Source organism: Arachis stenosperma, chromosome 4 (assembly GCF_014773155.1).
Source record: "Arachis stenosperma cultivar V10309 chromosome 4, arast.V10309.gnm1.PFL2, whole genome shotgun sequence".
NCBI lineage: Eukaryota > Viridiplantae > Streptophyta > Magnoliopsida > Fabales > Fabaceae > Arachis > Arachis stenosperma.
Genome location: NC_080380.1, coordinates 147,893,840 through 147,905,711, shown reverse-complemented (window position 1 = coordinate 147,905,711; position 11,872 = coordinate 147,893,840). Strand labels below are relative to the sequence as shown.

The window sequence follows — 11,872 nt, the reverse complement described above, 5'->3', positions numbered from 1 at the left end:
TACTTGAGGTCATAATCTAACTCTAGTGAAAGTGACAGTTTTTTACAAAGGTAAAATAACACACATATCATACTTTATGATGGACTATGGAAATAATACTTGCTTCAAATAAACAAATGAAGGTAATGGATTTAAATCTTCTAAATTTTGAATTTTACTTTAGAAGGTAAAGTATGAACTATCACAATTTATTTCATAGGTGAGACTAAGAGAAAACATGAGAGAAAAAATATTAAATGGTGAAAAATCTCACTTTATCATCTAAAGTAAAAATCTAAAATTTAGAGAATCCAAATTCAACCATAATGATGTGGTTTACAAATGGTTGAAGAAACTAACTTTGAAGAACGGAAGTACGGCTTCGTCAACAACACGTCGCCACCTGCATAAGCAAACGTCACGTTACGGCGCAGTTGTCTTGCTCTCACCGGATCTCCTTCGTCGTTGGTTTTGGCAGGAAGTATGACAGTTTCTAGGGCAAAGAGTGACAGTGTGTGATATGTTAGAGAGAGAATAAGGAATGTCTCTTAAAATCTGATTTCATGGTGCATCAAAACGGCAACGTTTTTATGATTGTGCGGGGACCTAGTTGTCTCACCAAATTGTTTAAATCCGCGTCAAAGAGTAAAGAGTTACAGTTACACGCAAAATTTCTCGATTACATTTCACAAAAAAATCATTACAAAATCTTTTTGGTCACACATAATGAATGGATAAAGATTACATTATTATTTTGTAATGATCAGAAAATGCTAGATCCTTTTTGTAAATAGTTAGGGTTCGAAGTGAGATTTTACTCTCTTATAAATAATTTTTAGCGGATAGCCTATCTTTATAAGATTAGATACATTCAATGAAGTTAGAGTCATAAGCTTTAACTTAATGTGTTACTAGTAATTAGTAGTAACCAAGGACGTCAGTAAATTATTCGATTTCACAACAGTTTAAACGAAATTCAACAAGGCAAGAGGAATCCTAGGCTCAAAGATAGAACTAACTAACTAACAAGAATTCAATCGGATAGAGTCTTTGATCAACAGCCGTTAATTCCCAGACAGTCTTCATCTATTACATAAGAACCAAGCAGAACAAAACAGAGCTTGCTTCTATGGATAACAACCAGAAGAGCATCAACGAGCTTCTCCCTCTGGAGTTGCTCCAAGCAATCTTACTGAGGGTACCAGCCAAGCATCTCCTTCCTCTCAGATTTGTTTCTAAGCTATGGCTCTCTCTCATTTCCGATCCAACCTTTGTGGAATTTCATATTCACCACACTTCAGAATTCACCACCCCTTCATACTTCTTCGCCCAGAATGATCAACTGGTTGGCTCCGTTGACCTACACGCACTCTTTCATGGTGGCGCCACCCTTGGCGCCTCAATAGAAAAATTCTCTCTCCCTTTCCCATGGAAGAACATACCCTCCCGTTTTGTTCTTGGATCATGCAGAGGGTTTGTATTGTTACACCACCATGAACCATATTATATTATTCTATGGAATCCATTGACCCAATCCCACAAAAAAATATCTTACTATAATGTTGTTGAAGAAAGTCATTATTGGTATAATCATATTGCGGTTCTTCAAGGCATTGGTCATGATGCATCAAATGATGATTACTTAATAGTTATAGCCTTTAAGAAAAACCAGCCTCATTGTTTTTCGTTGAGGACTAATTCCTGGACCAAGATTGATGTTGCACCCCCCATACCCTTGATAACCCACGGGTTTAAACCTGACGGGTTGTTCTTTAATGGAGCTATACATTGGTTGAATTATCTATGTAACAATCAAGATATTCTAATCTTTGATGTGAGGAAAAGGAGATTCTCAACGATACCTTTACCTGAACAAAAACGAACGTGTTGGTCCTCCAAACTCGTGATATTAGGAGGGTGCCTAGCTTTGAATTTCTTCCCCTCCAGTGATGATAAAAGAACTCAGATATGGGTGTTGAAGGAATATAAAGTGCTATCATCTTGGACTCTTCTCTACGAGATTCCTCACCACTGCGTTCATTCTTTATTCTTATCTAATTACAGTGATTTTATTGTGGTAGATCGTACCAATAACAATTTTGCTAAGTATAATCTTGAAGGAGAGAGGCTTCAGTGTTTTAAATACTTGGAGTATGGTTTCTTACCTTTAGAGTACAATAGTACTGTGTATACACCGAGTCTCGCCACACTCCCCAGCTGTGACAAGAAGAAACGGAAAAATGGTATGTAATCATTAATGAGCTTTATTTGCACCTTGCTATACATTCATGTTAATTTAATTGCGTAATAATTAATATACGTGAGTTTTGAATATAATATTTAATTGGAATCACAAAGAGGTCAAACAAGGAACGTGAATAAGGGAGCAATCCAACTTTAGGCATGCATGCATGTTGTTCTATTTTAAATAGATTGTAGGGTTGGCAATTGAGTTGAAAGTTTCAAGAAACTTTAGTTTTATTCTATTTTGCTTTAAAGCTTGAATTTGTGTGTTGTTATTGACTTATTGTTATTGTAAACCAAATCCTCTAAACCAATTCAAGTGACCAGATTCGCATAATTTTAAAGTGGATTCAAACATAATTTTTTATTTAAAAAAAGTATTAATTGAATTGAATTAATTTTGAATTTGATTTTTAAATTCATATAATCCAATCCAAACAACATTATACTGTTATTTATTATTAAAATTGATGAAAGTTTCAATTTTTATTTTTTAAATATCACTTGTTTATAAAATTCCTCATTTTGATTTTTCAAAAAAAAAAATTAACTCTTTTTAAATTCATTATTTAGGTAATTAGGTTTAGAAGGAAAAAAAAACACTTAGAAAATAAACAGAGGAGGAAAAAGATAGTGCATGTTCAGTGTTCTGAGTATTCCAGTCATGAGAAAGATGGGGTTTCAACAGCGCCAAAAACATAGATGAATTTGTTACACATCATGACTTTAGAATGTTAAAAATTAACTTAAAATTCAAATTAAAATAATACATTTATTTTTTGTAAGGATATAATTAAAAGTGTTCTTATTAAATATTATATTTCAATATTTTGAGAAACTAAATTTTAGGTTCAAATGGGATCTCAAAAAATTTGGTACGTGAGAAACTCTAAGGCTTAAAAATAGAACTAATTAACTAACAAGAATTTAAGTCTCTGATAGAATCTTGGACCAACAACCCTTCACAAATACAATGAAGCATTTACATAAGAATCATAGAGAGCAAGAAAACACTTAGCATGAATGGATAATAACCAGAAGAGCATCAAGGATCTTCCTCTGGAGTTGTTCCAAGCAATCTTATTGAGGGTGCAAGCCAAAGATCTATTCCGTCTCAAGTTTGTTTCTAAGCTATGGTTTTCTCTCATCTCCGATTCAAACTTCGTGGAATTACATCTTCACCACTCTTCCGGATTCGCCCCTTCATTCTTCTTCAACAAGAACAATGAGGAGGCTCGCTTGGTTGACCTACATGCACTATACAACGAAGACGAAGAAATTCTTCATGCTGCAATAAAAGATGTCCCTCTCCCTTTTGGGAATAATAAGAAGGAACGAGACTCCTACTATTTTGTTGTTCCTGGATCCTGCAGAGGATTTGTATTCTTGCACCGTGAACCGGGTTTTATTATCATATGGAACCCAGTGACTGGATCCTGCAAAAAAATATCTTACGGTTATAGTATTAAAAAGGATTCGATTCTGTATGGTGTTGCTTATGATGCATCAAATGATGATTAATTGATAGTAATAGCTGCTAAGAGATACCGCTTTGATTGCTTTTCATTGCGGACCAATTCATGGATCAAATTTAATGCTGTATTCCCCTTCCCCATATCTATACTCAGGCAGTGTTTGTTTTACTCTCGGGGGTTGTTCTTTAATGGAGCTATACATTGGTTGATTATTCACCGTAGCTGTTACAAAGCTATGCTAATCTTCGATGCGAAAGAAAGGAGTTTCTCAACGATAGCTCTGCCTGAAAAGGAACGTGTGGGGCCGGTGTCTGATCTGGTGATATTAGGAGAGTGTCTAGCTTTATATTTCTCATGCTACAATAATGGCAACAAAACTAAGATATGGATAAAGTGCACTCATCTTGGACTCTCTATGAGATTCATAACATATGTATGATTCCTCTGGCCTTATCATCCAATGGCAGTGATTTTATTATGCAAGATACCAAAGGTGATAAGATCTACAAGTGTAATCTTGAAGGAGAGTTGCTTCAATGTTTTCAACTCTATTCTGATGTGATTCACGATGCCTTCTTTCGAATTTTCAATAATTAATGCAGAAAAAGCACTCACCGACTTAGAAGCAGCAATAAAAATAGACCAATATTATACACATAATTTATGCTCAACCTCAATTCAAGCTCTGTAGGAAAGAAAACAATTGATCAAACAAATCTAATACTCGAAATCAAGACAAACGGAATATTTTCAAAAATAAAAAATAGTAAAATCTAGCACAAGAATATAAAGAATATGGACAAGAAAAGGAAGAGAATCAATTAATCTTGTGATGCATTTTTTTAACAAGCTGGCTCATCTGGAACCTCCAGAACATTAAAAATGCGAAGCCTACACCCATTAAAACAAAGAGCCAAATACTGTCATCTTGACCCTCTCTCTTTGACCGCACCTCAGCGATTCCGAAACCCTCCCTCACCGAATCCCCAACCCTCCCCTCGTCCAAGTGTCCGTACAACACGTAAACCCTTCCCTTCTCTCCCATCGTCACCGATGTCGGAAACCGTCGCAGATCCAGCTCCAACCTGTCGAACACCACTCCCTCCGCCCAGCTGTCTTCGCTCTTCAGGAACCACATCTTGTTCACCGGCGACACCGCCGCCGCAACTCCACCGTCCTTCCTCAAGGCAATGTCGTCGGCGCCGATGAGATCCTCGTTCAGAATCACCACCCTCGCTGTTCCGTCGATCGCGTCAACCTTGAATAGTTTTCCCGTGCACGATTGAACAACGAGGAGGTAACCTTTGCTTACGTAAGCTATTCCATTGAGGCCTAAGAGGCTGTCGTTGTTCGCCGTCGCCGGAATGTTCGCCGTGAAGAGCTGAGATCTGGAGAAGATCGAGGCCTCGCCATCAGAGGTTACTTTCCAGATGTAGTTTCCCGCGGAGTTTGTTACGAAGGCATTACCGTCGTAATCGACGGCGACGTCGTTTGCGGCAGCGGGGGACGTGTCTTCGGAGGAAGAAGGGAGCAAGGAGAGGAATATCCGGTGGCGGGAGCGAGCGTCGTAGGCCGCGAGGGCATTGAACGGAGGTTGATCGTTGTTGTGGCTCTGGTGAACGACGGCGAGGAGGCGGTTGCGGTAAGAATCGACGGCGATGCCGAGGATGGAAGCACCGTCAGGGAGTTCGGTGTCGGAGATGAAGGTTTCGACGACGCCGGCATCGGATACTGCGGCGATAAGGCGCTGCTGGAGGGATCCAAGGAGGAAGTGCTGCGCTTGTGGATCCCACGCGAGTGATTCTGGATACAGGTTCGGTGAGCGGAAATTGATGACGTGAGCATTACGTGCGAGAATAGGGACTGTTTGGATGATAGCGATTACAAAAATGGGAATAAGTAATAGAGATTGTTTGGGTGATAAGAATAGCATGGCTTTTTGCAGTAGTGAGTGTTAAGGGGAGTGATGAGTGGGGAGTGTAGAATTGGAACTCTGCAAGAAGCTGGAATGTGTGGCTCCAGGCTCCATAATGCACAATGCATAGTGAAGAGGTGTGATGGGAAACACCAAACCAGTCACAACAATTATAGCGATTAAGAGGTTTGAGTGTTTGACTAAGCCCTGAGATCTTAAACTAACTATTTTTAGCAATCTAGGGAACTAGAGTTCCATTATTTGATTTTATGAGTTATGATTATGAAAATATAGTATTTGAGGGTTTTTATTTTTTTATTAACATTAAAAGAATTGGGCAACTTTTTATAAGTACAAAGTATTTATTTTTGAAATTACAATAAAATTACAGGATATTAATATTTAATACCAATGACTTATAGTATAGTGCGTGTGATTGAGAAATTTTTATGGGTTTTGTTAATTAAAATTAATTATTTTAAGTTAGTATGGTACCCTTCTATACCATAACAAACCCTCGGATTAATTAATAGTAAAGATGCTGTTATAGAAAGTTTAGGATGGCAGTAACTCTTATAGCAATGTTCCCTGAAATTCAACCAACCACGCCATCAATTTCATATCGTCGGATCCTGCAGAGGCTTCGTAATTTTACATCAATTCCCTGAGAAAAGCTTCTCCTAGTACACTGCTGTATATGACTACTTGCTTGTCTTAGTTTTGAGGGATGATGAAAGCAGAGAATATCAATTGGATTTGTTTTCACTGAGAAATAATTCATGGAGGAGCATTAAGGTTGCACTACTTCTCAATGATCCACTAAACAGGGGACTTCGCTGTCAAAAGGATTTTTTTTAACGGCATTCATTGGTTGATTGAGCTCTCTGTCCCTCTTTCTGAATTGGGAGAGTACCTTGCTGTGTTTTATTCCTATAGTTAAGGGAAGTCTGAGTGATAAATTCAGTTAGAAAATGGATATCATGTTTAGACTCGGAATCGACTGTGCTTTGCAATGACATTAATGAATTCCATGGTTTTAGGGGTTAACCTTTTTTTAGAATGTCTAATATGTTGATTTGTAATATGAGCGAGGCTTCTTGTGCAGATACTCAAAAAGAAAATCACAATGAGCTCAAACAAAGAGAATCAGGAGAGCATGAACTTGAACACACAATTTTTAGTGTAGCTAGCTAGAATGTTTAATTTGACTGGTAAGAAGCTTCAAAGAATTTGTTTTTGTCCATTTTCTTTTTCGAATTTGCTTTAAAAAATTATGATTTCCTTTCAGATATGAATGATAAAAGTTGAAACTCACGCATAATCGCATAGTTAGCTTCCATTTGATAAATTATTTGAGTTTTTTAAAAATTTACTTTTCTCTTAGCATAATTGTAGGCAGATGAAAGACTAGTTGAGATATCCAACAATCTAGGAAGCTGATAAGAAAATAAAAAACTTCGATCCTAAGATTTGTTAATTAATTTAGAATTTTATATCAAATTTGATTTTTAGATTGAATTTGATTTAAATTTTAAATTCCCAAAGAGATGATATCTAATCTTAATAGATTAAATCGAATTTGATTCAAATCTTAAACACTCTTAAAGGATACTACTAAAGCACTTATAACTTACTAGTGCAACCAAAGCAGAAACACTTCATCATCTTGCTTGAATGCCATGGACATGGACGTCCACAGTAACAAGAAAAATAACAGAAACATCAGCATCGACGACATACTTCCTGCAGAGTTGGTACGAGAAATCTTGATGAGGATTCCCATAAAAAACCTTGTGCGTCTAAGGTGTGTTTCCAAGCTATGGAACACTTTGATCTCAGACCCCAACTTGCCAAAATCCCATTTTGATCTCTCTCTGGCACCATCGCATAGACTCCTCGTCTATCCCGACGATTCCACCAAGCCAACAACTGTTGATTTAGATGCACTCTTTCTAGATGGTCCTTCTAAAACATCAACAAATGTCTCTTTCCCTTCCAATAAGGAAAACCAATCAGATGATGAAGTCTATATATTCAATTCATGCAGGGGTTTCATAGCTCTATTCGAAGACCCACATTATATTGTCATATGGAACCCATTAACTAGATCTCACAGAGTATTTTCATGTGAGGGATACAAGAATTATAGTCCTATGCGGAAGCTTCTCAAGCGCTCCGCTATGTTTGGCTTTGGATACGATGCATCAGAAGATGACTACTTGGTTCTTCTCGCTTGGAGGAATACCAGACAAATGGAAGACTGCTTGGGTTTATTTTCTTTGAGAACCAATTCATGGACGACTTCTAAGGTTACACTTCCAAAAGACCCTTTAAGGAAGAGAATTATCTCGCTGTCTGGGGTGTTTCTCAATGGGGCTATTCATTGGTGGATTGCCCCTCGTTTTGGTACTGGTATTGATTCTGGTGGTGCTATTATTCTTGTCTTTGATATGATTGAAAGGCGTTTCTGGGAGATGCCTGTGCCAAAAGAAATAATGACGAATTACCATCCTCCTGGGGCTCTTGTGGAACTGGGAGGGTGCCTAGCCATTTGGTTTTCAAATTTCGACAAGAAAACCGACATATGGATTATGAAAGAATATAAAGTGCAGTCATCTTGGACAGCATACAAGATTCCTTGTTTTTTCTTTAGGCCTTTGTACTTATCCAATGATGGGGATATCATTGGATTTGATATGTTAAAATCATGTTTGGCAAAATATAATGTTAATAATGGAGAGATGCTCCAAAGTTGTGGCAAATTTTGTGGTTTGAATGACTTTTGCATGTATACAGAGAGTTTATTGGCTCTTCCTGATGATTTTATGGAAGGTAAGGAGTAGAAGAAAAAGTTAAGGGTACGTAATCCTTTAGGGAATTAATCAATGTCTTGACTTTTAATTGAGCAATTTTAAGGGTTTAAGTTTTTTTACAATGTCTAATATATTGGATGATGTTTTGAACTGCTTTCTTCTTACAGATACGAATCAAGACCAATCTGGAAAGTGCCAAACTGGAAAGAGATTTAAGAGAGCTCCAATTTGGAGAACATGATTCCAATTGTAACTAAAATGTTTGGTCTACAAACTTAGCTGGAAGATGTGTAGCTTCATAAAACTTTATTTGTTTTTTGGTTTGTGAGTTTGTTTTGTCATATGATGATGATATGATGATGATGATTTTGCTTTACTTTAAATATGAACACTTAAAATTCAGAGACATCTAGATAGTGTAAATAGCTTGTTACATACAATATCTTTTGAGAATTGTATCTAGTATTATCAGATTTGATTGTCCATTTAACTTTCTTCTACTATCTGCATTTGTAATTTTGTCACTAGTTTTCTTCTATACAGGTGTTTGATTTCAGTTTTTTCCTTTCTGCCTACATAATAATAATAATAATAATAATAATAATAATAATAATAATAATTACTTTATGTATTGGAATAAAATTAGATGTCCAAAGGTTTTTTAAATCATGTCTCCAAACAAGTCTCGCAGGATTCTTCTTAGTAAGTACGCGTTGTTGTTGCTTATTCTTCCTCTTCCTCTTCCTCCTCCTTCGTCATCTCCTTCTGCGCGCTTCTTTCTTCAGTGTTGTTGTCATCCTCGCTGCCGTTGTCACTGTCGTCGCTGCCACCACCGCCTTCTCCTTATTTTTGTGTTACATGAAAAATTTTTTGTACTATACTATATTCATAAGTTTATATACTATATACAAATAGTGTAAAACTTGTGTTCTATAACAAAATTTCCATACTCTGTACAAAGATTCTAGACTGAAAAAGCGCGGAGATAGAAAAACACTAAATAGCATCTTTGTATATATTGTCCATTTAGAATTCATCATATATCCATATCAAGAATTAAAACACCTAACAAATAGTAACATGATATTATATAATATATACATGGTTCTACACAGCATATATACCAATCATTGTGTAACAATATGTATTGACTTAATAGAGATCTCAATGCAAAATGAAAATCGGAAAGCTACATTCATCATGCATGTATAGCAGAAGAAAAAGAAAATTAAGGCAGACTTAAGAACTATTAGTAGTACTATTATTGCATATTCACAAAAGATACTGCATCTAATACATGACTTGCACCATTTGAATTGTCTATATGTCCTTGAGTTTCCAACATTCATATATGGAATGAAACTCATTTTCAAAGCAAACTCAAAAACAAATATACAAAAGTTTCTTGAAACTCCTTCCACTTTTTTACCTTAGTTTAAAACAACAATCAAGTGGCTAAGTTGGTGCTCTCTTCAGTCCCTTTAACTGATGAACTCCTGCAGAAAATATCAGTTTATGAGTAAACTGGTAAAGTCACTATAGTAGACATGGATTTATCAAAACACTTCATCCATCATAATGGCATATAGCGAAATTAGCACGGCTAAAATGGCACAAAGCAAAGCATGAAAGAACAATGTTACATACCCTTCTTTCTCCTCAGAGCCATCATTAGCCAGTATCAAGAAACTCTCTGTATAAACAGTATACGAAACGTACCCAATCTGATCACAAGGGCGATCAAAACGCAGGATCAGCTCTCCTCTAACATTATATTTCGACATTCCAGGTAATTCATCGAATCCTATAAAATCCCCATCCTCGGACAAGCACATAGGCTCAAAGTAACTGCTGGGAATCTCATAGGAAGTCCAAGAAGACTGCACGTTGTACTCTTTCATCACCCATATCACAGATTTATCATAATTATAATCACATTTATCATAATACAAGGTTAAACACTCTCCCAGGACTGTCAGTCGGCAAGGATAACACTTTCCTACTGTTCTGGCACAGGAATCTCTAAAAAATCCTTCCTTTTGCTAGTATCAAAGACAAGAATAGTAACAATAGCATCATAATCACCATCATGATTCAACCAATAAATAGCCCCATTAAAGAACACCGAAGGTGCCCAATTTTCGCAAAAGAGAAGAAATCAAAGTGACCTTCTTGATTCTTCACTTCATCATTCCAAACTAAAACCACCAAGTAGTCATCTCTAATTGCGTCATACCCAAATCCAAAGAGAAGCTCGCCCCAAAGGAGTAATAACAATTAGTAGCCATATCGGAAATTTTTGCAATATGATGGCATGAAATAATTCTGTGGGATCCGGTTAACGGGTTTCATATGACGAAAAAGTGTGGGTATTGGTATAAAGCTATGAATCCTCGACATGATCCAAGAACGATGTGATCATCAGAATCAGGATCAGGATCGTTATTAGCAGCAGGAGAAGGAGGAATCTTTGTTATTGTAGCAGCGGCAGCGGCAGCATGAGTAGCATGGGATAGTGCATCCAGGTCAATGGATAGATGATCAATTGTAACTTCTGGGATGAAGATGCATCTATGGGTGGGTGCCAGAGAGAGTTCAAAATGAGAATTTGCGAAATTGGGGTTGGAATGAGATTGTTCCAAAGCTTGGAAACACTCTTGACGCACCCAAGGTGTTTGACGGAAAGTCTCCCTAAGATTTGAGTTATCAATTCTGGAGGGAGCATGTCGTTGATGCTTTTGCTGCTGTTGTTGTTTTGCTCCTTTGTTGGATCACACCACTTAGCTTCAATCTTGAATGAATCAATTCTAAGACTCAAAATAGAGCAAAAAAAGAAGGTAGTTAAACTGAAACTGAGATTTTTTTTTTTTTTTGGTTTTAGTATCGTTATCTGCAACAATATATAGGGGATATGAGAGACTGAGGTCGATTTTTTTTTTCCATTTTACTCTTTTTACTTGTTTAGAAGCTATTATTTTGATTAAAAAAATTTAAAAAAAAAAATTTTATTTTATAACATATTTAATAAATTTTTAATAATAAAAATAAAAATACTAAAAAAATTAAAAAAAAAATTTTGAGAAACTGTAATTTATATTTTTAAAAAAAAAATTATAACAAAAATATTTTTATATTGTAATATTCAAACATTAATGAATTCCATAATTTTAGACTTGGAATCGACTGTGCTTTGCAATGACATTAATGAATTCCATGGTTTTAGGGGTTAACCTTTCTTTAGAATGTCTAATATGCTGATTTGTAATATGAGCTAGGCTTCTTGTGCAGATACTCAAGAAGAAAATCACAATGAGCTCAAACAAAGCGAATCAGGAGAGCATGAACTTGAGAACACAATTTTTTGTGTAGCTAGCTAGAATTTTAATTTGACTGGTAAGAAGCTTCAAAGAATTTGTTTTTGTCCATTTTCTTTTTAGAATTTGCTT

General features: G+C 36.2%; 5 protein-coding genes across 5 annotated transcripts; 3 read left to right on the top strand and 2 right to left on the bottom strand.

The window, feature by feature from the left end:
- The first annotated feature begins 1,108 nt into the window (after nucleotides 1-1,108).
- Nucleotides 1,109-2,230, top strand: LOC130975897 (F-box/kelch-repeat protein At3g23880-like). Its single transcript, XM_057900615.1, has one exon. The coding sequence runs from the start codon at nucleotides 1,109-1,111 to the stop codon at nucleotides 2,228-2,230; it is 1,122 nt and encodes a 373-aa protein (XP_057756598.1).
- Nucleotides 2,231-3,246: 1,016 nt separating this feature from the next.
- On the top strand, nucleotides 3,247-3,744 carry LOC130975896 (F-box/kelch-repeat protein At3g23880-like). The gene has a single exon (XM_057900614.1). It carries the CDS (start codon nucleotides 3,247-3,249, stop codon nucleotides 3,742-3,744), a length of 498 nt encoding a protein of 165 aa, XP_057756597.1.
- Nucleotides 3,745-4,444: 700 nt separating this feature from the next.
- LOC130976890 (uncharacterized) lies at nucleotides 4,445-5,744 on the bottom strand. The gene has a single exon (XM_057901848.1). The coding sequence runs from the start codon at nucleotides 5,629-5,631 to the stop codon at nucleotides 4,516-4,518; it is 1,116 nt and encodes a 371-aa protein (XP_057757831.1). The 5' UTR covers nucleotides 5,632-5,744; the 3' UTR covers nucleotides 4,445-4,515.
- A 1,548-nt stretch (nucleotides 5,745-7,292) lies between these two features.
- LOC130975895 (F-box/kelch-repeat protein At3g23880-like) lies at nucleotides 7,293-8,667 on the top strand. The gene is made up of 2 exons (XM_057900613.1): nucleotides 7,293-8,445; nucleotides 8,594-8,667. Exons 1-2 carry the CDS (start codon nucleotides 7,293-7,295, stop codon nucleotides 8,665-8,667), a joined length of 1,227 nt encoding a protein of 408 aa, XP_057756596.1.
- A 900-nt stretch (nucleotides 8,668-9,567) lies between these two features.
- On the bottom strand, nucleotides 9,568-11,277 carry LOC130976633 (uncharacterized). Its single transcript, XM_057901546.1, has 2 exons — nucleotides 10,074-11,277; nucleotides 9,568-9,922 (listed from the first exon to the last, which is right to left on the bottom strand). The coding sequence occupies exons 1-2, from the start codon at nucleotides 10,325-10,327 to the stop codon at nucleotides 9,874-9,876; spliced, it is 303 nt and encodes a 100-aa protein (XP_057757529.1). The 5' UTR covers nucleotides 10,328-11,277; the 3' UTR covers nucleotides 9,568-9,873.
- Between the last annotated feature and the right edge of the window lie 595 nt (nucleotides 11,278-11,872).

What these genes read in the sequence shown, in the direction of transcription:
- LOC130976633 (XM_057901546.1), bottom strand. Translation starts at nt 10,327, where the DNA reads ATGAAAGAGTACAACGTGCAGTCTTCTTGGACTTCCTATGAGATTCCC. An exon ending in GGCTCTGAGGAGAAAGAAGG is followed by an intron (nt 9,923 to 10,073) that starts GTATGTAACATT and finishes TATTTTCTGCAG; the next exon opens with GAGTTCATCAGTTAAAGGGA.
- LOC130975897 (XM_057900615.1), top strand. Translation starts at nt 1,109, where the DNA reads ATGGATAACAACCAGAAGAGCATCAACGAGCTTCTCCCTCTGGAGTTG.
- LOC130976890 (XM_057901848.1), bottom strand. Translation starts at nt 5,631, where the DNA reads ATGCTATTCTTATCACCCAAACAATCTCTATTACTTATTCCCATTTTT.
- LOC130975895 (XM_057900613.1), top strand. Translation starts at nt 7,293, where the DNA reads ATGGACATGGACGTCCACAGTAACAAGAAAAATAACAGAAACATCAGC. An exon ending in TCCTGATGATTTTATGGAAG is followed by an intron (nt 8,446 to 8,593) that starts GTAAGGAGTAGA and finishes TTCTTCTTACAG; the next exon opens with ATACGAATCAAGACCAATCT.
- LOC130975896 (XM_057900614.1), top strand. Translation starts at nt 3,247, where the DNA reads ATGGATAATAACCAGAAGAGCATCAAGGATCTTCCTCTGGAGTTGTTC.